This window comes from Ambystoma mexicanum, chromosome 10 (genome assembly GCF_040938575.1).
Source record: "Ambystoma mexicanum isolate Mex_15411 chromosome 10, UKY_AmexF1_1, whole genome shotgun sequence".
Taxonomy (NCBI): Eukaryota; Metazoa; Chordata; class Amphibia; order Caudata; family Ambystomatidae; genus Ambystoma; species Ambystoma mexicanum.
In genome coordinates, this window is record NC_090932.1 from 537,345,499 (window position 1) to 537,369,689 (window position 24,191).

General features: G+C 50.9%; 1 protein-coding gene across 3 annotated transcripts in view; it reads left to right on the plus strand.

The window, feature by feature from the left end:
- The window catches only part of FARP2 (FERM, ARH/RhoGEF and pleckstrin domain protein 2), a 4,051,843-nt gene that overhangs the window by 498,725 nt on the left and 3,528,927 nt on the right, over positions 1-24,191 (plus strand). For all 3 annotated transcript variants that reach the window (XR_011276033.1, XM_069618112.1, XM_069618113.1), the window contains exon 4: positions 3,238-3,280. Coding sequence is in view for 2 of the 3 variants with exons in the window: in XM_069618112.1 (XP_069474213.1) it covers positions 3,238-3,280 (43 nt within the window). In the remaining variant the exon portion in view is untranslated. The remainder of the gene's footprint in view (positions 1-3,237; positions 3,281-24,191) is intronic.

Here is a 24,191-nt window from a genome sequence, read left to right on the forward strand (position 1 = left end):
CCTCACACCATGAGCTCCGGCCATGCCCCCGGATTGTTTTCATTATGTGGTTAGTATGGCCTGGGGACATTGGGTTTTTGTTTGCATGTCGGGAACCACCAAGTTGTCATACTGCCATGTAATCTATTCACAGCATGTGAATCCATGAAAGATCCAATGCTGGAGAAGGGAGTAGTTTCTTACCTGTAACTACATTGTTCCAGCGTTGGCATCTTTCAATGATTCACATGCGCCCACCGGCCGCCCCTGCAGGCAAACCTTGGTTCGGGTTTCCTCTACTTTGGGAGGTTAAAATCTGAAGGGAAGCCACAGGGGCGGGGCTATTTATACTAAGACGTCCTATTGGTGCAGCCTTAAGCACCCAACAAGACGTTGATAGGACACTGTCGAAATTTTACATAGGAATACGCTATGTTAAAGTTACCGAGGTGTTCCCAGCCTGACGACGGGAAATATTCACAGGATGTGAATCCATGAAAGATATCAACGCAAAGCTGGAGAAATGGAGTTGCAGGTAAGAAACCACTCCCATTTGTATCATTTGTCTCAAGAAACCTTGTTGTGTTGGTTGTGTGCAGTGTTAGGGAGAATTCTCATTTCATGGCTAATTTCCCTTACCTAGTGAGTCCATCAGCAGCTTTGCTGGATCTCTGGAGTTGTTTCTTATCCACTTGGTAAGAGTGTGAGCTTTTCACTACTCTTACTTGTATTTTGCTATGTGTTTTAACCTGTTTTTGTGATTGCACGCTCTGGGGTACACCACTTCAGTAGCCCCCTTCTTTGTGTGTGTCACACAGCAACTTCTGTGCAGTGGCGCAGGGTTGTCGTTCAGACTTCCCACCGACTCCATTTCTGAGGTGACTACTGTCCCCCAGAAAAGGGTAAAGTTACCATTAACTTTACTTAGTCAAAACTAACCACAGATCCAGTACACCCCATTTTACATGGAGTACTGGAAGGGTTAACTCTTAACTCTTTTTATCTGCACCTCCTAGAGCATTGTTTCGCTCTTTTAACATTTAGACATGGCTGGTGGCAGTGGTATCTACCCTAAATTTCTACCGCGGTTATCTTATATAACCGTGGTAATATTGTAGGCTATTGTGTTAGCCTCAAACTTAAACCCGCTTGACCAAATCCTTTCGTTTGGCTTCGGTGCGGTTTATTCGCCATTTCTTTTTGTTAAAGTCCTTCTTTTGTTTTACTTTGCGCGGCAAACTAGGTTTGCCTTCTTTGTTCACTGTCTTTTGGCGGGTTTCTACCTAGAAGCCCTCCTCCAGGCGCTTGGGTGTCTAGGTGGGCTGAATGTGAGGAGGGGTGTAGTCACCCCCTGCACAGGGTATCCTAGGGAAACCCAAGTCACACTGTCGTGATTGGCCAGGGTGGTTGTCCGGGCTGGACAACCCCCCTGCTGGGGGATTGACAGCCAGGCTGTGTGAATGGGGGTTTTTCGCATAAAAGGCAGGTCTACAACTACAAGGAACCGAAGAGAAGCGGAGAGAACGACGGCTGCTGCAACTACCCCGTCCTGATGAAGTCCTGCTGCAGTCCTGAGCTATCTACCCTTCAACGACTAAGAGGATATCCAGTCCGGAGTCGTCTTCCTTTGAGCCTGGTGGGGATAACCAGCTCATCTTCCACAGCCAGAGGATCCTCTTCCTTGGTCGAAATTGCTGCACACAGCTGTAGTGGTCCGGATAGCCATTTGAAGAGCCTCTCCTGTTTTTAAGGAGCGCACCTTTTATTCGTTGTCGCTGCTGCCGGCTTCATCCCTGCGTGGTGCAGATCCCCTTCAGAAGTCCTCCTTCACAACGTAGCTCCAGGAATCGTGGGTCTGCGGGAAACCAACAGGAAAAACTGCCAGGGCACCAGCTGCACCATTGGAATAAGGTACTGTGTTCTGATTGAAGAAACTGGGTGAACCCCCTTTTCTTCATTTCCAAGGCTTGCCCTTGTCTTCCCTCCTTCTTATAACTTTTGCTTCCGAACATTGACAATATCGAAGTACTTTTGGCTACGTTAAATCGTGAACTATCTGACTATGTGATCTTCGGCAACAGGCCCCCGGTGTCACTTGACCCTGGCCCTTTGACTTTTGAACTCTTGTCTATGAATATTTCTCGATTCTGTCTGCCTAACCAAAATAGTGCCTGTGATTTTTGCCTCCAACTCCCTCTGAGTATTTCAGGTGCTAAGTGTGTTTTTGCCCCGGTAGCATTTCATGTCACGGATACGCTTTTATTTAGTAGACCAAACTGTCGAAAAGTGATCGCAATCGTATTTACGGTAACGTGTTTTGTTCGTAACACTGGTTCATTCAAACACAGGGTACTTACCTTGAGACATACTGTACAAAGTGAATTGGTTAATTGTAGCATATTCGACGTGTGGTTTGTGTTTAACTTTAATAGAAGTGTTGTGTTTATAACGAATGGTTTAAAAATAAATGTACTTATATTTTTCTACCTGAAACCTTGAGTCAGTGTTTGCTTGAGTCACAGTAATTGTTGTCCCTTTGTGTAATCTCTGCTACTGCTCATATACTCTTGAGATAAGCCTGGCTGCTCCGCCACTGCTACCACTCTGACATAGATAACAGGCTTGTACCAAAGGTAAAACTTGTATTGCCACCTGTAGTCTTAATTGTGTGTATTGGTCCCTAAGGGCGCTGCACAGGATTCTGCCTAACATGCAACAACTATCCACACTAGACATGTAGTGTGGTTCTATCTTCATTGTATCTGTGCCAGCATGGGAGAGGTTACCTTCTCTTTAACCACAATTTCTTATACTGACCTATGCTGTTGTATTAATATCGCTCAAAGTGCGCATGGCTTAATCGCTCTTTTAATGAGGATCTAAAGGCAAGTAGCCGGTCTGATAGCACAGTGAGTAGAGCGCTCGCTTTGACATCTGTGCAGAGCCTGCTGACGCAGGTTCGAATCCCGTCAGGGCTGAACTCAGCCTTTCATCCATCAGAGGTCGATAAATTAACACCACACACTGTGGGTAATAATAAGCAGTGCTCGGGTACCTGAGGGTTCGGAGTGCTATATAAATGTTGAATTTTATTATTATTATTATTATTATTATGATAACCCCTCATTTATTGCGATGAGAACAAATGGCACTTTCTAGTACAATGTGTAGTGGGTGTCACTCATAGTTTGTTTTTTTTTCCTTTGGCCTTTTCAAAATAATTTCAACTGACTTTATTTTTGTATTTTCATTTTCTAGACTTGGCTTGAACCTACGAAACCAATTGATAAACAAGTCCAAAGTGAGTATGTTTTTTTTAAAAAAAAAAAAACTTTCAGATAGGTTTTCTTACTGCTGCTAGAGGTGATAATCTTGATTGCTACCCCTTTCTTTTTGGAGTGACGTTATAAACACTGCAGGTGACATTAGCCACTGGGAAGTAATGGGACCGAGTGCAGGGCGTATTGCATACAAAGAGATCAGATTGTCACATGTAGTAATTCCTCTGACACACAATCACAGCTAATATTGTTTACATTTTGAACCTTAAATGTCTTTTTGAAAACAAGTTTGCTTCCCAGGTTTTGAGTTTTCTTTAAGACACAGGGTTTAGGAGGCGTGGCTAGGTAGGCCACAGAACAAGATGGCGCCTTGCTACCCTCCATGAGCGGTGGGGGCAGCGGCCCAGTGATGGTTGGCGGGGATCGACCACGGGATGGTTGCCGGAGGATCAGTCTGAACAACTGGTGTTCTGAATTCAGCACGCTTATCCGGCCTCCTCCTCTGCCGAAAGTCTCCCCCTCTGGACATGGACAGATCAGCCCAATACGGCAGCCAGTGGTATGGCGTTGCCGGTGGCTGGAGCCTCTCTCTGAGCGATCCGCTGACGAGTGCCGCAACTAGCAGACCAGAAAGCTGAGCCTGGTGAGCGCGATGACCAGGTATGCCACGGAGGGGCACTGCCCCGGCTGCTGTCTAGGGTTCTCCCCAGTCGGATGGAGCTCCTGAAGACTGGCTGGTATCAAAGATCCTATGCTGCCTCCCTGTGGGGTCCGAACTCGGTTTGTGAATCTGGAGCCACTGGGTGGTGGTTGGATTTCTCGGAGCAGAACAGTCATCAGAAAAGACGCCTTGAGCTCAAAGAGCGGGGAACTCGGCGGGATGAACGACCCATAGAATTATTGGCAGAGGAATCAGCTGGATGGTTCTCTCTGCAGTGGGGGACCGCATTCTACAAGGATAAACTTGGGCCTGGAGTGTATCGGCCCTCCCTCTTCTCTGCTTCATGGCAAAGGGACATCTCTTCACTTGATGCTTTGCCTGGGTCTCTTTACCTGGAAGGGGTTTGCTTACCTGAGGGGCTGCCGGGGCCTGTGGCCTTAACTCTAGGTTCCAGGAGGCATAATATGGCAAAGACCCCTGAAGGGGTGAAATTGGTTCTCCCCAGGAAAAGCCCAGAAAAACCAAGGTTACAGCCATGATACATTCTGAAGATCTGAACTACTGTGGTACACAGCAACCGGTGACTAAATCCGACCTGCATGAAGTATTAGCAGAGATGAAAAGCGAATTCCACAACAGTATGGCGTACCTCACTCATAAATTGTATTCCTTGGACAAGCGCTTGGATGAATTGGAGAAGTGGTTAGAAGAAGTTGAAACCAATATCTGTGAATAAGTTTGAGATGGGAGAATGTTCAGATCCTATAGTACTCTTGTGAGAACGCTGTAGGGAACTGGAATCGTCCCGGAAGGACTCCAAAAACTGCTCCAGGCGCATAAAAGATCCTCCTACGAGGGATACCAGCGCACGTCCCTAAAGTGGTGCCACAGAGCTTTGTTCAGGACCTATTCCGATCCTTATTGAAGTTATCGGCGAATGCTCCCATGGAGCTTGACTGCACTCACTGTGCCCGACTAAGTGTTCCTTTATGTGTCGGCCAGACCCCAGGGGTTATCACTAAGGCTACATTTCTTTCAGCTGAGGGAGCTGATTATGCTTGAAGTCCGTAATCCTACTGAGATCCTCTTCCGAGATGCAAAGGTAGTACTATTCCTAGACCTGCCGGCACGACCTGTGAGAACAGAAAGGTTTTTAAACAGATTACTGAATGATTAAGGGCCAAAAATATCCCCTACCGATGTGCCTGCCCCACAGCATTGAGCTTCCATTATGAAGGATAAACTTGCTTAATAAAGACGCCGAAAGGAGACCCGATTTTCCCGGCCTCGTGCGAGAGCTCGCCCGCCTCCCCAGGAATCGAACAATCAGCGAAAGTCTCAACGCGAGGCCCAAGCTTGTCCAAGACTGGCAAGTCCTGCAGACCCCGTGGACTTGGAAGGAAGACGTGGGGGATATTATGGTATACTGCTGGCTCATCTCTCACCCTGCCCCCCCACTCCAACCCCTCCTGCACAGCTTATAGCCTGATCAACCATGATTTTTCACTTTGAAGGTCTTCTCTGACAGAGTTGCCCCACTGCTCCTCTTATTCCCAGACAAGGTCGCATGTTTTTTCCAGGTGTGGGGTTTGGGTGGGGAGGTATTTTTTGTTACAGTTAAAGGACACCAAGTCATAATGCTGCAAACGCAAACCTTTTACTGGCTCAAGCTTCCAACTAAAGCCATCACAGGTCCACACTCTGACCGCTATGGCAGGTGACGGTTTTGACCGCCCCCACCCCCCTCAGAGATGCGGAATCGACACTGATATAAGTGTGCACATAGAACGTACACAGGCTAAACTCCCCCAGGAAAATGAAAGGCAAAAAACTACACCTCCGGGACATGCACTCTGCTATTGTATTCCTACAGGAAACTAATTTACTCCTAGGTCCTGTTCCCTTTCCTCCATGCTTTTGGGGCATTTTGTCCAGTCCAGTGGGACGGGACCGGAGCCCTTTTGTAAAAAAGCATCAAATTGAAAAATGTGTCCTTCTCTTTTTACGCGGGGTAACGCACGCGGCCATAACCCCGCCCTCCTTGGCTCCACCCCACGCTTCGCCCTTCAGTCCTTTTCTCCACGCGGTCGGGTCTGGATGCACTTGCATTACCGGAAAGACCTTTTTCTTTCCCGTTGTCGTCCTCTCCTGCTCCGGTTCTGCGGTCGCGTAGTCCACCGTTTATGCCGGATCGTTTGGGATTTGCTGTTCCTCTTGCGAATGTCGCTTCGCTAGGGCAGATCCCCATTCTCTTTCTTTGGAGTGTCTGTGACCGGATCACCGTTACTACTGCGATTCCCTTTCAGTCCGGGCACTACAACGTCATCTTCTTCGGTGGGAGATCTTCCAGAGTTCCTCCATCGCATTTTCAACTCTTCGACGGAAAGAAGACGCCTGGTAAGTTCCTTACTTTTCAAGGCACCCCAGCTGGGGGACTCTTTCCCGTGGTCCTCCAAGTCCGGGAGGGGCTTCAAAAGCTCTGCTAGCAGGGTTTCTCCTGAGGTGCCTCGCAGGCCTAATAGGCGTACTGGGGGTTTTCTCCAAGGGTTTCCGCAAGGGGCCTGCCGATGCTGGATCACGAGCCGAGGTTCACCAATCAGGTGCTAATAGCCAGCCTAGTCTTGCTGAGGCTTTGGGTACCGGAGTTCGCTCTGAGGTCTCCTTGTCAGGAGCTTTTCACACACACACCGGGGTGCGCCCTGAGGCCTCCGTTGAGGCTTTCTGTACCGAATCACAGTTCGAGGCCCCTCTTGGGGGAGCTATAAAGACCGGATTCTGTTCAGATGTTCCTCTTATCAAGGCTAAGGTGTGTACCAACAGAACTGAGAGACCTGTTAAGGACTGGTCTGTGAGGTGGATTCCTCAACTTTCCTGCGCTCCTGGTGTTACTGGTTTTGTTGAGGAGGCACTGGGAGAGGTCACCGACTGTTTCTCCTGTTACCGGCTTGGCCGAGGTTCCTCTCTTGGAGGCTAACTCGAAGGGTATCGACAGGATGTCCAGTAAACATCCCAGGCCCCATAGTACCGGCTCTGCCGAGGATCCTTGTGTCAAGGCTAAAGTTTTGATCAAGTCCCCTGACCAGTCTGTGGAGATGCCTACCTTATACACACATGTGATGCATTTCTCCTCAGATGTTAACAAAATGGCGCGTCTTCCCGCGTGGTCTACGGTGGCCATTTTGTTTTTTTTTAAAATTCTGTTTATTATTTTCAAGACAAGAAAACAGAACATATACAGATTATAATTGCAGTAAAGCAAGTTAACAGCTAGAGCGTAACACATTGACATTACAGTTGATGGTAAGTCCTTCGAAGGGGGGCAGGAGGGGTAGGAGTGCGGTGGCGTGTGGCGGTGCAGGGCGTGTCCAGAGTCTGCTCGGTTCCTGATTTTATACCTGTTCCTCCCAATTCCCCCATATCTTGGGGAACTTCCGGGGGCACCCCCTTGCCGTGTAGTTACGTCTTTCTAGGGAGACGCACCTGTCCATTTCATTGGACCATCGGTTGATACTTATTCTGTCCGCAGTGCCCCAGGTGCATGCTGTTAGTCTCTTTCCCAGCCCCAATGCCACACTTAGAAATGCCCTTTCATATTTGGTGAGGTCCATTTCTACCGCTATTCCCAGTAGGATGAGTTTGGGGTTGTGCGGGATTGGGACTCCCAGCACTCTGGAGAGACGTGACAGGCAAGCTGTCCAAAATTCTTGCAATACCCCACATTCCCAGACCATATGGTAAAAGATGCCCTCTTGCAGCGGAGGCAGATTGCATCGTCCCCCCCCCCAATCTGGATGTTTGTGTTCTGGCGTAGTACGATCTGTGCAGGATCCCGAGTTGTATCAGTCTGATTTTTGCATCTATTCCAATCTCACGTCGGGACATCAGTGCCTCCACCCATTCTTCTGTTTCCAATGCCCCCAGGTCTTGCTCCCATTTCCCTCGGAGGTGTATAAGTTCCCCAGAGCCGAAGGAGTTAATCATCTGGTAGAGGGTGGACGTGACCTTGATGGAGATTCGGTGTGGAAGGGTGTTTGTTTCTAGCGGGGAGCATGCGGGTATGTTGGTAAGGTCCTGGAATTGGGTATTGATGGCGTGTGTGAGTTGGAGATATCTGAAGTGGTCCATAGGCCTTAGTCCATGCGTTGCATTCAGGATGTCAAAGTCTCTTAGTTGGCTCTCGTGGATTATGTCCGCCAGTGTGGATATCCCTTTCCTCTTCCAGGTGTCAAAGTGGCCCATTCGCAGAATTTCGGTAAGGTGTGCATTGTGCCACAGGGGCTGGATCAGGGTTGGTTTATTCTCCCAGCCAATGTGTTTGTGTATCTCCCTCCAGATTCGACGTGTGTGCAGTGATCGCCGGGGGACCCCTTACAGGTTTCCTTTGTTGTCGTATAGTATTTGTAGAGGAGGTGGAAGGCCGGTGTCTACTGTTTCGATCCGGATATGTGGAAGCGTTGGATCCCCGTGGAGCCAGTTATTTACCACACCTGTTTGTGCGGCCCATTAGTATATGCGGATGTCGGGCAATCCTATGCCTCCCTCCTACACCGATCGACGGAGTGTTTTGAGGGCAATGCGGGCTTGTTTCCCGCCCCGTAACAACGTGCGTAGGGAAATGTCAATGTCATTGAATGTGGCAGCCGGGATTAGGAGTGGGGTGTTTTGGAGGACATATAGAAATTGCGGGAGCGTCAACATTTTAAATAGTGCGGCCCTACCCAACAGTGAGAGGGAGGGTTTGCCAGTGAGAAACGTCTTTTTCAAATCTCTCCATTATTGCGCGTAGATTCAGTTTGAGGAAGTCATCTGGTGTGGTGGTTATCTGTATACCCAGGTAGGTAAAACCTAGTATTGAGACTGAGTACGTGCAGGGGTCTGGGATCGCTTCTACTCCCCCTTGAACTGGAAAATATATTGTGTTCTGTGTATTTACCCGGAGGCCCATGAAGTGTTGGTACTCCTCCAGGGTCCTGGTTACCGTCGGCAGGAGGTTACTGGTTTGCTCAGGTAGATCAAAAGATCGTCTGCGTATAGTGAAACACGCTCCTCACCTCCCGTGGGCCAGGCGAACCCCGTCCATCTTGTGTCTGTGCGTAGTCTGATTGCTAGGGGCTCGATGGCGAGAAGGAATAATAGAGGCGAGAAGGGGCGGCCCTGCCTAGTCCCGCGACCCAGTGGGAATGTCCTTGATGATTTCCCGTTGACCCGCACAGATGCTACGGGGAGGGTGTATAGGAGTTTTTTCCACGACATATAGTAGTGCCCGAATCTCATGCGTTGCATTATGTTTAATAGGGCCTCCCATCCTACCGAGTCGAAGGCCTTTTTGAATCAACCGCAAGGAGGCCGAGCGGTTCTGAGATCTCTGCCGCTCTGTCTTAGGCCACCCGGACCCTGCGGAGATTCATTCTTGTGCATTTGTCAGGCATAAAGCAACATTGGTCCGGGTGAACCAGAGATTCGATCACCCCGAGCAGCCTGTTGGCCAGGACTCTAGCGAGTATTTTGGCTTCCCCATTAATTAGTGATATTGGCCTGTACGAGGCAGTGTGTTCTGGGGGTTTTCCTGTTTTGGGGATGACCACGATACTTGTTTTCCTGAGGTCCGGGGGGAGATAGCCCTGCTCTCTGTTGCGGAGGAACATGTTATGCATGTGTTTCGTTGTGGTTGCACCTAATCGCTTTCAGATTTCTACCGGGAAGCCGTTGGGGCCTGGGGTGTTCCCCGATTGTAGCTGTTATAGTGCTTCCTCGATTTCCTCTTCGGTAATCTCGGGGTCTAGTTCTATTTGTGGTCTGGAGAGTTGTGGGATCTCGATCTGTTTAAAGATGCGTGGAGCGCTTGGTGTGGGGTCCTCAGCTGGTGGAAAGTATATTTGTTCGTAATAGTCGGCGAAGGCCTCCGCGATCTCGGAATCGCCCGTTAGAGTTTCCCCTTCTTGGGTTTGAATGGCCCGTACTTGGCCCTTACTCTGTTCTCGTCGCTCTAGCCAAGCCAGGGTCTTGCCGGCCTTGTCCCCCCTTTCATATATCGGGCTTCGGGTTTGCCATTGGGCAGTTCGGGCATTGTCCAGGGCCCGGTCCTTTAGGATTGTCTGAGCTGTCGTTAGGGCATCCTGTGCCTCTTGGGTTCCTTCTTCTAGAAGTTGCTCCTCTCGTTGGGTTACTTGGGTCTCTGCTACTGTGATTGCCTCGTTGTGCCGCCTTTTCTGTGCAGATACCAGGGAAATCGCCTTCCCTTGTAGAACAGCTTTGTATGCTTCCCACCGCACGGTTGGACAGGTGGCCTCCTCTACGTTTAGGTCGAAGTATTCTGACGTTTTATCCGTGAGACCTTTCATTATTTCCGGTATTCCCAGGTACTAGGCACTGAGACGCCAGATGGGATCCTGCTTCTGTTGTTTCCCCTTGAGTTTGATCAGTAGGGGGGAGCGATCCGAGATCCCTCTCGCCCGGAATTCTGCGGCTGTCGATGGGTCATGTTCTTTGGGGTGAAAATGTAGTCCAGTCTGGAGAGGTGCGCATTGGAATAGAACGAGTAACCCTTCTCTGACGTGTGGATTGTCCTCCATGTGTCAATAGTCCCATTGTGTCCGCAAAGGCGTACAGCTTGGTCGGGGCATCTGCGGTCCTGTTGCCTCTGTGCGTTCTGTCCTGTCCAATGTCCATGACCTCATTGAAGTCTCCTTTGATTGCCCACGCGTCCGCCTGTTCCTTCAGCATGATGGGTTGGAGCTCGGTGAGGAGTTCCGCCGTAAGCGTGGGAGGTGCGTACACTGCGATGAGGCCCTAGGTCTCTCCGCCCATCTTTCCAAGCACCATCACAAACCTGCCCCGAGGGTCTGATATCGTTTTATTGGTCTTAAATGAGACCCGCTTGTGTAGGAGGATCATGACTCCTCTGGAGCCTCTAGAGCACCCTGCCATGTATGTATGTGTGTGGGTAGTTAGATTTCCTGAAGAAGCCACTGGTAGTACCCATGAAGTGAGTTTCAGTGATAAATGCAATTTCGGGGGAGTGCCTGTTGAGATATTGAAGCACCAATTTCCGTTTTATACTTGACCCCATACCGTTCACATTCCAAGTCAATAGGGAGATCTGTCTTGTTTTGGTTACGTCTGCATGTGTCCTCCCGTGTGATGGTGCCAAAGGATGTACTGCAACTTCCATGTCTTTGTCACTTGCTGTGTGTTTTTCTGTTCCAGGCTATGGTGCCCCGTTGTGGTCCCTCTCGCTGTATTTACGTTAAGGTGTGCTTTGCGTACAAACCTTGAAACATTGAACAATAAACTTGAGGTCGGCTCTGTTTGCGTATGAGTGGACATGCTTGGGTCCCCAGGCGTGGTATGCCCGTTTCCTATACTTCTGCAGCAAGGATATTTCCAATGTGGCATGTCGCAGATCACTGGTGCATTTACTGTCCGTGATTCTTTTCCTTTAGTGACTGAAATTCCCCAACTCCCCCACCCTGCACTTCCCCAACTTGAAATACCTGTTGCCCCAACCAACCGAACCATAAACTAAATACTGTAGGTGGTCCGGAGGACCAAGTGTCCCAATTTGTGCAGCCTGTAGCCTCTCTGCACTCAGGTGGAGGGGGGGGCGCTTCTTTAGGTTCCTCTCTGCCCAGGCCGCCCGGCTTCAAAGTTGCTCCTTGATCCCTGTGGGCTGTGATTTGTTTGTCTGGGTTCTCAAGTTGGCCCGCTTACGGCCGGTGTCGCATGCGTCTCGTCCGTCCCTCGTGGTGGGGTCGACTGCTCGGGGGGGTGGCAGGTGCCTTTGTCGCTTCCTCGGGGTGCGTCTTTTCTTGGGCTGATGGGGTGTGGGTCCGTGAGAACCTGTGTTTCGAGCCAGTCCCAGGTTTCCCGGGGGTTGTGGAACACCCCTTTGTGGTAAACTTTGAAGGTTGCCCGGAAGAATAATGCATATTTGTTATTCAGGGACGCCAGCTTCTTCTTAACGGATTCATACGATTGGCGTGACTTCTGGACCTCCCTCGTGTAGTCGGGGAAGAAGCCGATCCGGTTACCATTGCAAGTAATCGGGCCTGTTGCCCTTGCCATCTGGAGGAGTGTGTCTCGGTCTCTATAGTTCAGTTCATATGTTTGGCGATCACTGTGCGCGGGGGGGGGCCCGGGAAGCGGTCTGCCTGTCGGGACCCCAAGTGCTCTTTCAATTGAGAAGAACTTTGAGAGTTTCTTCGGGGCCATCAGATCTTTTAACCAGTCTTCCAGGAAGTGTTCCATGGAGGGTCCCTCTTCTTTCTCGGGAAGGCGGAGAATGCGGAGGTTGTTGCGGCGGGATCTTCCCTCACTGTCCTCGGCTCTGTGTTCCAGGTGGGTGATTTTCTTTTCCTCTTGTTCCAGTCGATAGGTTCTTTACCGTGTCCTCTGATTCAGATATCCTTTGTTCTGCTTCTCCTACCATGGAGGCTAAGTTCCTCAGGTCCTGTCTCAGGAATGACACCTCAGAGGTCAGGCCATCGTTTTTTGCCTCCACCGAGGTCCGGGAGTTGTTTATCGCTGCCATAATGTCCGTGAGTGACAATGCCCGGTCCGTGTCGCCACCCCCGGCCTCCTCCGCCCCCTCATTTGCCAGTCCGGGAGCCTTGCTGGTGTGCAGGTTGTGTATTTGTCCATCTTATTCTACGTTGCCCCTCTGCGGGGCAGGTCTTTGCCCATGGTTATTGCCTTTGTTGTTTCCCTCACCAGGTCGTCCCCAGAGATTGTAAGTCTTTATTTCTCGGATCTTTTCTGAGGTGCGGTCTCCTTCCTTCACTTGCGTCTGGGGGGGTATTTCCTGCGTGGGGTATTCACCTTTGCCGTGGTTTGTAATGTAGGTGTATCCGCCGATGGGTTATTAGCAATGCTGGGGGGGGTTTTAATGTCCTGGATCCCTAGTTGGGGGTGGTTTCGAGGCAGGATCCTTTAATAACCACAGGTCTGTGTGGTGTGTGTCGCAGGTTCTGTGCCAGTCTCTCCTGGATGCCACACACGTGGTCCCCGGGATGTCCGGTTTCCCTGTGTGTTGTGTCCGCCTTTATAGTTGCCCGCGGGTGTACCAGGTTCCCAGGCTTGTTCCCCAGGGGGCTCTCCCCCACTGTCAATTGGCGGAGGCCTTCCTCCACCCCGTCGCTTGTTGGGGCTCCAGCAGTCTTAGTGGCCTCGTTTGGGTGCTCAAAAGTGGGGGGTATGGCTCTCCCGCGGTGCTGATTGTTGGGTGGGGCCCCAGGCTCACCGTGGGGGAACCCAACCCTCAGTGGGAGGGTGGGGCCTTGGGTTTTAATGGGGCTGTGTCCCCCACCGCTTCCCACAGGGAAGGGGGGCCGAGAGGTGCAGGGGGGGAACACGGAGAAAGCCCCCTGCAGTTGTGGCCGGTGGGGGGGATGGGGGCGGGACAATATAGAGAAGTCCTGCAGTGTCTCGGTCCTCCCCTCACTGCCTCCGGGTGCGGACGTATCTGTGCGGCCCCCCTTGACCCGAACGCCCAGCCGCTCGCGCACATGGCGGGCGTCGGGGAGGGCGGGCCCCTTCTCACAGTGGTTATGTGCTGGTGGTCGTTGAGGCGGGAGGGGGGGAGAAGACTGGGGCGCTCTGCCCGCTTGGCCCAACTTTGCCTGAGTGGTGGGTGTGGGCCCCCCCGAGCCGACCGCCCCGCCGCTCGCTCACAGTGCACACGGCGTTCGTCGGGGAGGGGGCCCTCTTATGCTGGCCTTGGGCTGGGGTGCTGCGGGGCCGCCGTTCTCGGGCACCGCGGGTTCCTCGGCCACTACTGGGACACGGCGGCCATTTTCTGTAGCTGGATTTCGCGGTCAGCCTCCCTTGATCCTGCCGAGGGTGCAGGGGGCCTCATAACGCCCCGATTTTTGTCGGATTTTCATGCGGGTGGTCGCGGGTGCATTCCCCTACCCAATTATCCTATTTTGGGTCAAGTGCACCTCAGGGTTCTGCCAGGATTTTACAGGATTCAGGCGGCCCAGACGGAGCAACGAAAAGCTAGACCAGCATCAGGCGCCCCCTGGTGGTCCCCTACGGTGGCCATTTTGGATTCTTCCCTTACACCCACGCTATCGACAGCGGGTGCTAGGAACCTTTTTTTTGGTCAACAACCGTTTCCACGGGTCAGTGCGAACCCGTTCCGGCCTTCTTATGACTGGCGCTCTCGGATGCTACTACCGCATACGGTCTCGCTTCCTGGCAGCCTCTTCGTCAGAGGATGCCTTTTTCAGGACTTTTCAGAGATTTATGCACTCTGACCCCATAAGGGAGTACTTTAAGGGCTTTTCTTGTAGCTCTGTCACCAGGGTTTCCCCTGAGGTGCCCTAAGGGCCTAACAAGCGTACCAGAGATTCCTCTGAGGGTTCTGACGGACCTGCCATTACCGGACATTGTTCCGATGTTTACCATCACAGTGCTAATGTTAAGCCCAGTTCGGCTGGGTGCTGGGATACCAGGGTTCACCCTGAGGTCTATTTACGGAGCTTTCCCCACTGTAACCAGGTTGAAACTTGAGGTTCCTTTTGTGGAGGCTAAAGTCTGTACCAAGTCCCGACTCGAGGCCCCTTTTTAGGGAGCTTTACGTACCAGGTTGAAACCTGAGGTTCCTCTTGTGGAGGCTAAAGTCTATATCGGCAGATCTGAGAGGCCTTCTCCGAGGGTCTTGTCGGTGAGGTATTGTCCGCAACCGTACCACGCTCAGGGTTGTGGTGGTACCGGTTCTGTCGAGTGGGCAAAGAGGAGGGTCACGTACCGCATTCCCTCTGGTACCGACTTGTCCGAGTTTCCCCGCTCAGTGAGAGCATTCCTTGACCGGTCTGTTACCAGGGATTCCCATGAGGTGCCTCAAGGGCCTAGTAGGCGCACCAGAGGGTTCTCCGAGGTTCCTTCAGAGGACCTGCCAAAACCGGACATGGTTCCGAGGTTCACCATTTGGGTGCTACGGTTCAGCTCAGTTTGTCTTTGGCTCTGGATACCGGGGTTCGCCCTGAGGTCTCCATTTCTGGTGCTTGTCACACTGACCCATGGCTCGAGGCCCTCTTGAGGTAGCTCTATGTCCCAGGTTAAAACCCAAGGTTCCTCTAATTACAGTACCGACGGAGTCGAGGGATCCTCTAAGGGTCCTGTAGGTAGGGTACATTCCTCAACCGTTCCTCGCTCTGAGTTGTGGTGGTACCGATTCTGTCGAGGGGGCAAAGGTGGTGATCAGCAACAGGCCTTCCAGTACCGGCTCTGCCGAGGTTCCTCCATTGGAGGCTAATTTTGAGTCAGTTCCTAGGATGTCCACTAAACATCCTAGATCTGCCAGCACCGGCTCGGCTGAGGATCCTTGTTTCAAGGCTTTGTTTCTTAAGTCCCTGACTCCCCTGAGGGGACACTCGCCTCATTTTCTCCTATGACGCAGTTCTCTTCAGGTGTTGACTAAATGGCGGCCCAACCTCTTTTGTCCACGACAGCCATTTTGGATACCTCCCTTACAGCAACTTTCATGACTGGTGCTGGGAGCATTCCTTTTGGGGCTGAGCAGCTTTTCCACGCTATGTGGACGACAAAGACCTGTTTGTGGCTCCTGGCGACAGCTTCAGCTAAGGCCCCTTGTACACAGAGCTCAGGGTCCCAGACTCAGTCCTTCTCCTGGATCAGGGGGTTTCAGGGTTGGCATGCGTGCCGATCTGAAACTCCTGTTGGTAGCCCCGCCTTAAGCGGCAGCGGCAAGGTGGTTGGTTTTTCTCTTGGCATCAGGCTCCTCTACAGGGACAGGTAATCTCTCTGCCGACAAATCAACAAATTATATTTCAAAGGGATTGTGTCCTCCGACGTATTCCTTATCTTTGATAATACGTTTCCAGCTTGCTGGCCTCGGAAATTTTTTCTGTAGAGGGCCCTGCGCGTCGACGTCCGCCGAGTCGATGTCCCTCGACGGCCACCGTATCGGCGCCGACGTCACCATGCCCATAAATAGCCACGTGCTACGTCTGTTGCTCAGTTCCGTTTTTCCGCGCTTCGTGGGGCCTCGGAACGTCGTTGCTCAGTTCAGTCAGGATAACCCTCTATATCTACTCGAATAAATACCAACTCGTTCTCGATGGCATCTTCATCGGAACCGACGACGCAGCGATCCGGCTTCAAGAAATGTCGCGACTGCAGTAAAAAAAAATCGATAACGGATCCACACAGGATCTGCTTGTGGTGCTTGGGAGTTCGGAGTGTGAGGACTGCATGTCCATGACGGCGAAAGCCTTTAAGGAGCGTAAGGGGAAGCTCTAGAGAGGTAAGTCAGTCAAAACCTCCTCGAAGGTTTCTACGGCTGAGTCGAGGCATTCGTCTCCTCGCCGTCAAAAACATTGCCTTTCTAGTTTTCGAAGTAGCTCCCACCATTCGTCGAGATCAAGACACTCAAAAAAGAGACGTCGAAGATCCCCTTCCTCGTCTTCTGTTTTTCCAGAAAGGGTCTCCTGTCCCACAAAACACAGCTCTCAGGCTGTGGGAGGAATTCAGAAAGAAAATGTTAAGTGTTTTCGAGAAAGCGGCCTCGACCCCTTCGAAAACAGCTGAGGGTGATACCCTGGGTGAAAAACCCAAAAAATCAAAACGCTGCGAGTCGCTGCACCCGGCGAAACATTCCACCCGAGAGCGCCACGAGCCATCGGGTAAGAAGGCACCATCTTCGACGCCGTCGTCGAAGATTCCTTCGACGCATGGATCGGCGCCATCGATGCCGTTGGCGAATGGTTCTTCGACGCATCGGTCGATCGTCTCGCGCCGACATCGACGCCGATGAAAAAGAAGACCAAGGCTACTCCACAGCCAACAGTGGTTCCAAGGGCCTCCGGCACGACGCCGAGACAGTCGTCGACATACTTGAGTAGGATCCCGATCCTCTCTAGTTCTTAAAGACCTCTTCCAGTCTTCTCGATGCCGGTCTCGGCACCTTCGAAGCCGGTCACATCGGCATCGACGACATTGACGTTTACTCCCCCAAAAATGACGTGTTTGGCTACTTCCGCCTTAGAGATGGGTTTTACACCATTTCAAAGGTCAGAGTACCCTGGACTATCTTCAATTTATGAAGAGGGGGAAGATTCTGACCAGGAAACATTTGGGTTGCAGAGGACCACACTGCCTATTACAGAGGATTTCACCTCTGAGGAAAGAAGGTTGAAGAACCTACAGGAGTCACTACATGAGGCAAGTGGGCTGGACACTTACCCAGAAGTGGAATTTGTTAAGCCAGACCCAGGGGAACATGCCGAAACACCCTATAGAACCCTTATGGCAAGAATTATTGAATTTATGGGTTGGTCTGCGCCTTCGCCTGTTTTTCAACAGGATGACCTGACAGAGATATTAGACAAAGGTCCACAGGAGGACCCTGTGGTCCCCTTCCATGCAGCCTTACAAAGGAAAATTACATCTAATTGGGAAACTCCTGAAGTTATCCCTGCAGTCAATAAAAGATTGTCAGCCAAGTATAGGGTAGCGGCTGCTGACCCTGAATACTTATCAAAACACCCGACTCCAGAGAGCCTGGTGGTCCAAGCGGCAACTTCATCTAGCAGTAGGACTGCTTACTCTACTGTCCCACAGGATAGAGATGACAAGAGGTACGATTCTATGGCGAAGAAAGTCTTCTCTGCTTGTACTATGGCATTGAAGTCCATCAACGCCACCTGTACGCTCGCCAGGTAGGTTCAGTCCGACACTGTGGGAGTGTGCTTCATCAGCGGATGACTGCATACCCGAAGGAGAGGAAAAGGAAGCCTTCCTTAACATTATTAAAGATGGCAAAGATGCCATGTGCGAATCACTTCAAACTGGCATCGATTCCGCTGACAGTATCAGCAGGGCCATGGTGGCAAGTACAACAATCCGCAGGCATGTGTGATTGCAAAAATCTGGCTTTGCTCCAGATGTACAGGCCAGACTTTTGAATATGCCCTTTGACGGCTCTTTGTTATTTGGAAAGAAGGCTGATGACAGTCTGGAAAAGTTGCAGACATCTAAAGCAGCGGCAAAATCGTTAGGAGCTGCAATCTGCCAAACTCCTTTTCGCCCCTCAGGAACCTCTGGAAGAGGAAAGTCCTTTCGCTATTATTCCGCATTTGGGAAAGGCAGAGGACAGCCGGCTCAAAGAGGCCGAAGAAGACCTACCCGAGGTGGACGGGTCAAAAGTTCTAAAGCCGCAGCAGCAGGTGCCTCTTTACCCTCGGCATCTGCATCAGCCGCCCCCAAACCACTCTGAGGTCTCTCCACACAAAACACCTTTAGGGGGCAGGTTAACTAACCATCTGACGGAATGGCAGGCTATAACGTCAGATGCTTGGGCATTGGAGACAGTTGCCCAGGGTTACTGCCTACCCTTTCTACACATCCCCCAGAGTCATCCACCGGGGCACAGCTCTCTAAAAGTTCCAGATCCGCTTCTCTTGCAGGAGATCATAGACCTGCTAGAGAAAGGTGCCATCGAACCGGTACCTGTAGCGGACAGGAACAAGGGCTGGTACTCCCCCTACTTTCTCATACCAAAGAAAGACGGAGGACTGAGACCCATCCTGGACTTACGAGAATTGAACAAGTTCCTCAGGAAGGACAAGTTCAAGATGTTAACTCTCTCTCAGATCCTTCAGGCCCTCCAGCTCCAGGACTGACTGGTATCTCTGGACCTTCAGGATGCTTATTTCCATGTGCCAATCCATCTCAAACACAGGAAACACCTGAGGTTCGCAATTGGCGACTCTCATTATCAATTTCGAGTTCTGCCATTTGGGCTGACCTCCGCCCCGAGGGTCTTCGCCAAGCTAATGTCAGTAGTGGCTACAAGTCTAAGGAGGGAAGGGATCCACGTCTACCCCTACCTGGACGATTGGCTGATCAGAGCAGTATCTTCGGAACAAGCTCAGATCCAGCTAGATTATGTCTGCCACTTTCTTCACAAACTGGGCTTCTCCCTCAATTTAAAGAAGTCACAGATGATACCATCACAGAGACTCCAGTTCATCGGAGCGGTCCTAGACACTTCCCTGGGAAAAGCCTCGCATCCAGGGGTGAGGGCTCAAGATATTCTGCAGATGGTCAACAAATTTCAAAATGCCCAACATCTCCCAGCCTTTGACTTTTTGAGATTGCTAGGCCTCATGGCATCCTGCATCTTCCTTGTGCCAGAGGCTCGCCTGAGAATGAGATCTCTCCAGTGGGCACTAAGAACCCAGTGGTCACAATAGTCATGAAGAATGGAAGATCTCCTCCGGATTCCGGACAAGGTAGCCCACGACCTTCAATGGTGGGCCTATCCAGAGAACATCTTGAAAGGAGAACTGTTTTGGCAACCATGGCCGGAGATAACACTAGTCAGTATCACGACTAGACGCCTCACTCACGGGCTGGGGAGCCCATGCCAACGACTTGACCATCAGCGGTCGTTGGTCTCCATCGGAGTCCAGACTACACATCAACCTATTAGAGCTGAGAGCGATCAGACTAGCGCTGAAAGCTTTCCTGCCATCTGTACAGGGAAAAAATGTCCTGATAATGACGGACAACACGGTGGCCATGCACTACCTCAAAACAGAGGAGGCGTAGGATCACTGCCACTGTGCAGAGAGGCAATGCAGCTCTGGTTTTGGGCAATTTGGGAAGGAATCTCTCTATCGGCAGTCCACCTAGCCGGAGAGAAGAACTTGACAGCGGACGCTCTGAGCAGGCAGAGCAGTCTCTTACGAGTGGGAGATGGCTCAGGAAGTCCTTCAAGAGATCTTCGCCCTTTGGGGAACCCCTCAGGTGGATCTGTTCGCCACAAGCACCAACAGGAAGTGCGATCTGTTCTGTTCAAGGGAATTTCCCCCGAGAGGAGCTCTAGGGGACCCGTTCGTAGTGGATTGGGAGTTTCCACTCCTTTACGCGTTCCCGCCAGTCCCTGTTATTCCTCAAATCATCAGGAGGTTGAGAAGATTCCAGAAAACCATGATCCTAATTGCCCCGGAATGGGCCAGGAGAACGTGGTACCCGGACCTTCTAGATATGTCCATCTGCCCTCCAATCCGTCTTCCACTCAAAGAGAATCTTCTCTCGCAGAAGGGAGGTGACACCATCCAGACACCAGAACCCTCAACCTTCAGGCTTGGCTTCTGAAAGGGTGAGGTACAAGGATTGGGACCTCCCTGATGACGTCATGGAGGTGTTGCTTTCGGCCAGAAGGCCAGCAACAAAGTCTTTATACCGCTGCCGTTGGAACAAATTTTGCAGCTGGTGTAGGGAAGAGAATATCGACCCTTTTTCATGTGGAACACCAATGGTGTTATCGTTTCTACTCGGCAAACTCAGGCCTTCAAGTTGGCACTGTAAAAGGCTATCTCGTAGCGCTTTCTATCTTCAAGCGCACTGCGGAGGAACCATCGTATTTCAAACTACCTCTAGTGATACAATTTCTCAAGGGATTAACTAATGTTTATCCTACAAAACCATTCCAGGTTCCCTTATGGGACTTAAATTTAGTCTTAAACTTCCTAATGGGCACTCCATTCGAACCACTTCACTCTTGTTCGCTGAGATTTCTCACGCGTAAAACTGTCCTATTGGTAGCACTAACATCTGCTAGGAGGGTGAGCGAGCTACACAACATACAATTTTCCACAAGGACAAAGTTGTCCTACAGGTGAAGCCTAATTTCCTCCCAAAGGTGGTTTCTGAATTTCATATTACTCAGATTTTACATCAGCAGAATGGCTAGGATCAGGCAAGCAGACCAACTGTTTGTAGGATACTCTGGTCACAAGTTGGGACTACCCATAACAAAACAAACCATTTCCAGGTGGATTATTTTGGCCATTCTGGAATGTTATAAACTGGCAGGGAAAGAGCCACCCCAAAATCTTAGGGCTCATTCAACCAGGGGTATCGCGGCATCTTCGGCTCCCCAAAGAGGGGTACCGGTCCGAGACATATGTGCGGCTGCCACATGGTTGTCCGCACATACATTCACAAAATTTTACAACCTGGATTCCTCCACTAGTCAAGAGACCAGATTTGGCAAGGCCGTATTGCATTCGGTCCATCCCTAAAGGGATACATAACATTCTTACTCCCACCTCCAAATACATGCCACTGTTATGGGAGTCTATCGAAGATAAGGAATACGTCGGAGGACACAATCCCTTCGAAGAACAAGTTACTTCTTACCTTGTAACGTTCTTTCGACTGGATGTTCCTCCGATGTATTCCATATCGCCCCTCCCATCCATCCCCGCAGTAATACTTCCCTTGTGGTTGCAGCTTACGCTCCTTCCTTCAAGGTCAATAACCAATTCAGGCATGACTTTTCTTATGCTACAAAACAGAACTGAGCAACGGACGCAGCACGTGGCTATTTATGAGCATGGTGACGTCGGCGCTGATACGGTGGCCGTCGAGGGACATCGACTCGGCGGATGTCGACGTGCAGCGCCCTCTATAGAAAAAAATTCCGAGGCCAGCAAGCTGGAAACGTATTATCAAAGATAAGGAATACGTCGGAGGAACATCCCGTTGAAGGAACGTTACAAGGTAAGAAGTAACTTGTTCTTTTTGTCGGTCACACTACACTTCGGTGGGGGGGATGAATATCGTCTCATCTGGAGGCGTGGCAAACCGTCACCGAAGACCTGTGGGGCTTGTCCATCGTTTAGGTAGGTTTTCGCTTGCCCTTTCCTCCTACCCCACCCTTCAAACCTCTCTTCCGACAGATCAGGATGCCCTCCCTCAGAGCAGAGGTACAGAAACTTCTATAGCTCAGAGTGGTGGAACCTGTTCCCATCATGGAGCAAGGGAGGGGCTAGTACTGCTGTCCTTTCACAGTGCTCAACCAGGCTGGCCTGCGCACTATCTTTGATCTTTCTGAGAGAAATTCAAGTTGATCACGCCCTGCCAAATAGTCCTCTCTTCGGAAGGGCGATTGGCTCAGTGTGGTGGTATTCCAGGATGCGTAAATGCACATCCTGCCTGGAGCCCGGATATGAAATATCTGTGGTTCTCTAAAGCCCGCATTGGAAATATCTGCGGTTCTCCGTGGGAGCAGAACACTTCAGTTTCGGGTCCTCCTTTTGGTCTCGGCTCTGCGAGACACACTGAAAACTCCTCGGAGGGGCTCTGCAGCAGTCTCCAGATACCGGATCTTTTTCAAAGGTTCCTCATTTGGGGCTAAGGCTGACCCCAGTTCTGCTGTGGTTTTTGATGCCAGGGTTTGCCCTGAGGCTTCTCCATCTGGAGCTAGCTATACTGAGTCTTGGTTCGAGGCTCCTCTCGAGGTGGCTATAAGACCAGGGTTAAACCTGAGGTTCCCCTGCTTGGGGCTAAATTGGTCACCAACAGAATTGAGAGTCCCTCATCGAGGGTCCCTCTGTAAGGTATTTCCGTAAGCCTTTCTGTGCATGCAGGGCCTTGCTGATACCAGTTCTGTTGAGGGGGCGAAAGAAGGTGGTCACGTACCACAGACCTTCCAGTACCGGCTCTGCTGAGGATCCTCCACTAGAGGCTAATTCTGGGGAAGCCCCTGACATATCGAGTAAACACCCTACATCTTCCAGTACCGGCTCTGCCGAGGTTCCTTGTTTCAAGGCTAGGATGGCACACAAGGCCACTGACTCCCCTGGGGAGAATATTGCTTCACTTGCTCCTGTAACGCAGTTCGCCCCTGGGGTGTGATAATTGCGACCCAACCTCTGCGCGCCACAGTGGCCATTTTGAATACCTCCCTTAAAGAGAGGTTTTACATCAACAAGCAGGGCGACACTCTCCTATCCTTGTGGATCTTCTCATCCAAATTTGGGCTGGGCCATCCAGTATATTGTTTGGCTCCAGGCTCCACACATCCCAGGTCACCTCAATGTGACCGCAGATTAATTCAGTCGCCAGTCGGCATCGGTTACGAGTGAGAGATGATCAGCAATATCTCCAACTTTTTCCAGCAATGGGGCACGCTAGAAGTGGTCCTCTTTGTAGCCTGTGTGTCAAGATGAAAGCTTATGCTTTCCCCTCATTACCTCCTATCTATTGATCGCTCTGTAAGCACATCGAACCGTTGGCAAAGCAGCTACGTGGGCTTTCCCACCAGCTTTTGGTAAGCATTACTGCTTAAACCTGGGCTCCAGAGCCGATGCTCAATTCGGCCAGGCTGTTCTCAAAACCTCTTTCAATAAAGGGGTTCCATCCACCTGTATTTCCTGTGAGGAGTGCTTGGTAATCTCCCAAAAGTATGGAGGAAAGGGGACGGGACGTAGGAGTATAACAAAGTTACTCACCGTAGTGACTATCTTACTCCTAATCCATAGTCTCCTTCCCTCCATACACCTGCCCGCCGTCCCCTCTAATAAGTCTCCTCTATTATTTCTTCAAGGTCTCAGACGTGGTGATGGAAAAGGACTGAAGGGCGATGCGCGGTGCAGAGCTAAGGAGGGTGGGGTTACATCCTCGTGCGGTACCCCGTGTAAAAAGAGAAGGACACATTTTTCAATTTGATGCTTTTTTACAAAAGTGCTCCTGTCCCGTCCCACTGGACGGAATGCCCCAAAATTATGGAGGAAAGGGGACTATGAACTAGGAGTAAGATAGTCACTACAGTGAGTAACTTTGTTATACTGCCACAAGATACCCATAGGCTGAAATCTTGGCATTACTCTCCTATTTCACTCACTTGCTGAGGACAAGAAGTCTAGAGGGGTGGGGTGGAAATTTTGATGGCTAAGGGCATACTGTTCTAAAAACTGGAGGTCCTGCAGGACTCCAAGGGCGGTATAGATGCGTGAAAGACCGGCTTCTCTGGCTGGTCGTCACACTGATCTCCCAGTATATGCCGAACGATAGACAAGATGCCTATATCACTTCGATCCTTCCACCCTTACAAGCGTTCATAGAAAGATGCGTCATCATAGGGGGCGGGGTGGGGATTTCAACTTCGTCCCTAATCCTGTCCTAGTTAAGACACCAGCCGCCTCTAGAGGGGATTATAAAAATGCTGCAGTGTTGATAGAATTGCTGAGAGAGTACATTGTAAATGATGTTTGGAGGGTATTGAATGAGGACTAGGGAATACTTATTTCACACATGTGCACCAGGGGCATGCCAGAATAGACCCCTCATGCTGACTTCCGGCCCGTTGGTAGAGTGTATCCCAGAGACCCACATGGGGTCCAGGGTTCTTTCCATCACTCTCCGGTTTACCTTTCATTAACTCAGCTGCCGCTACCTCCCTGACCCATTTGAAGACTATAGAAACTTGTGCTCTTGGCTTTACTGATTCGACA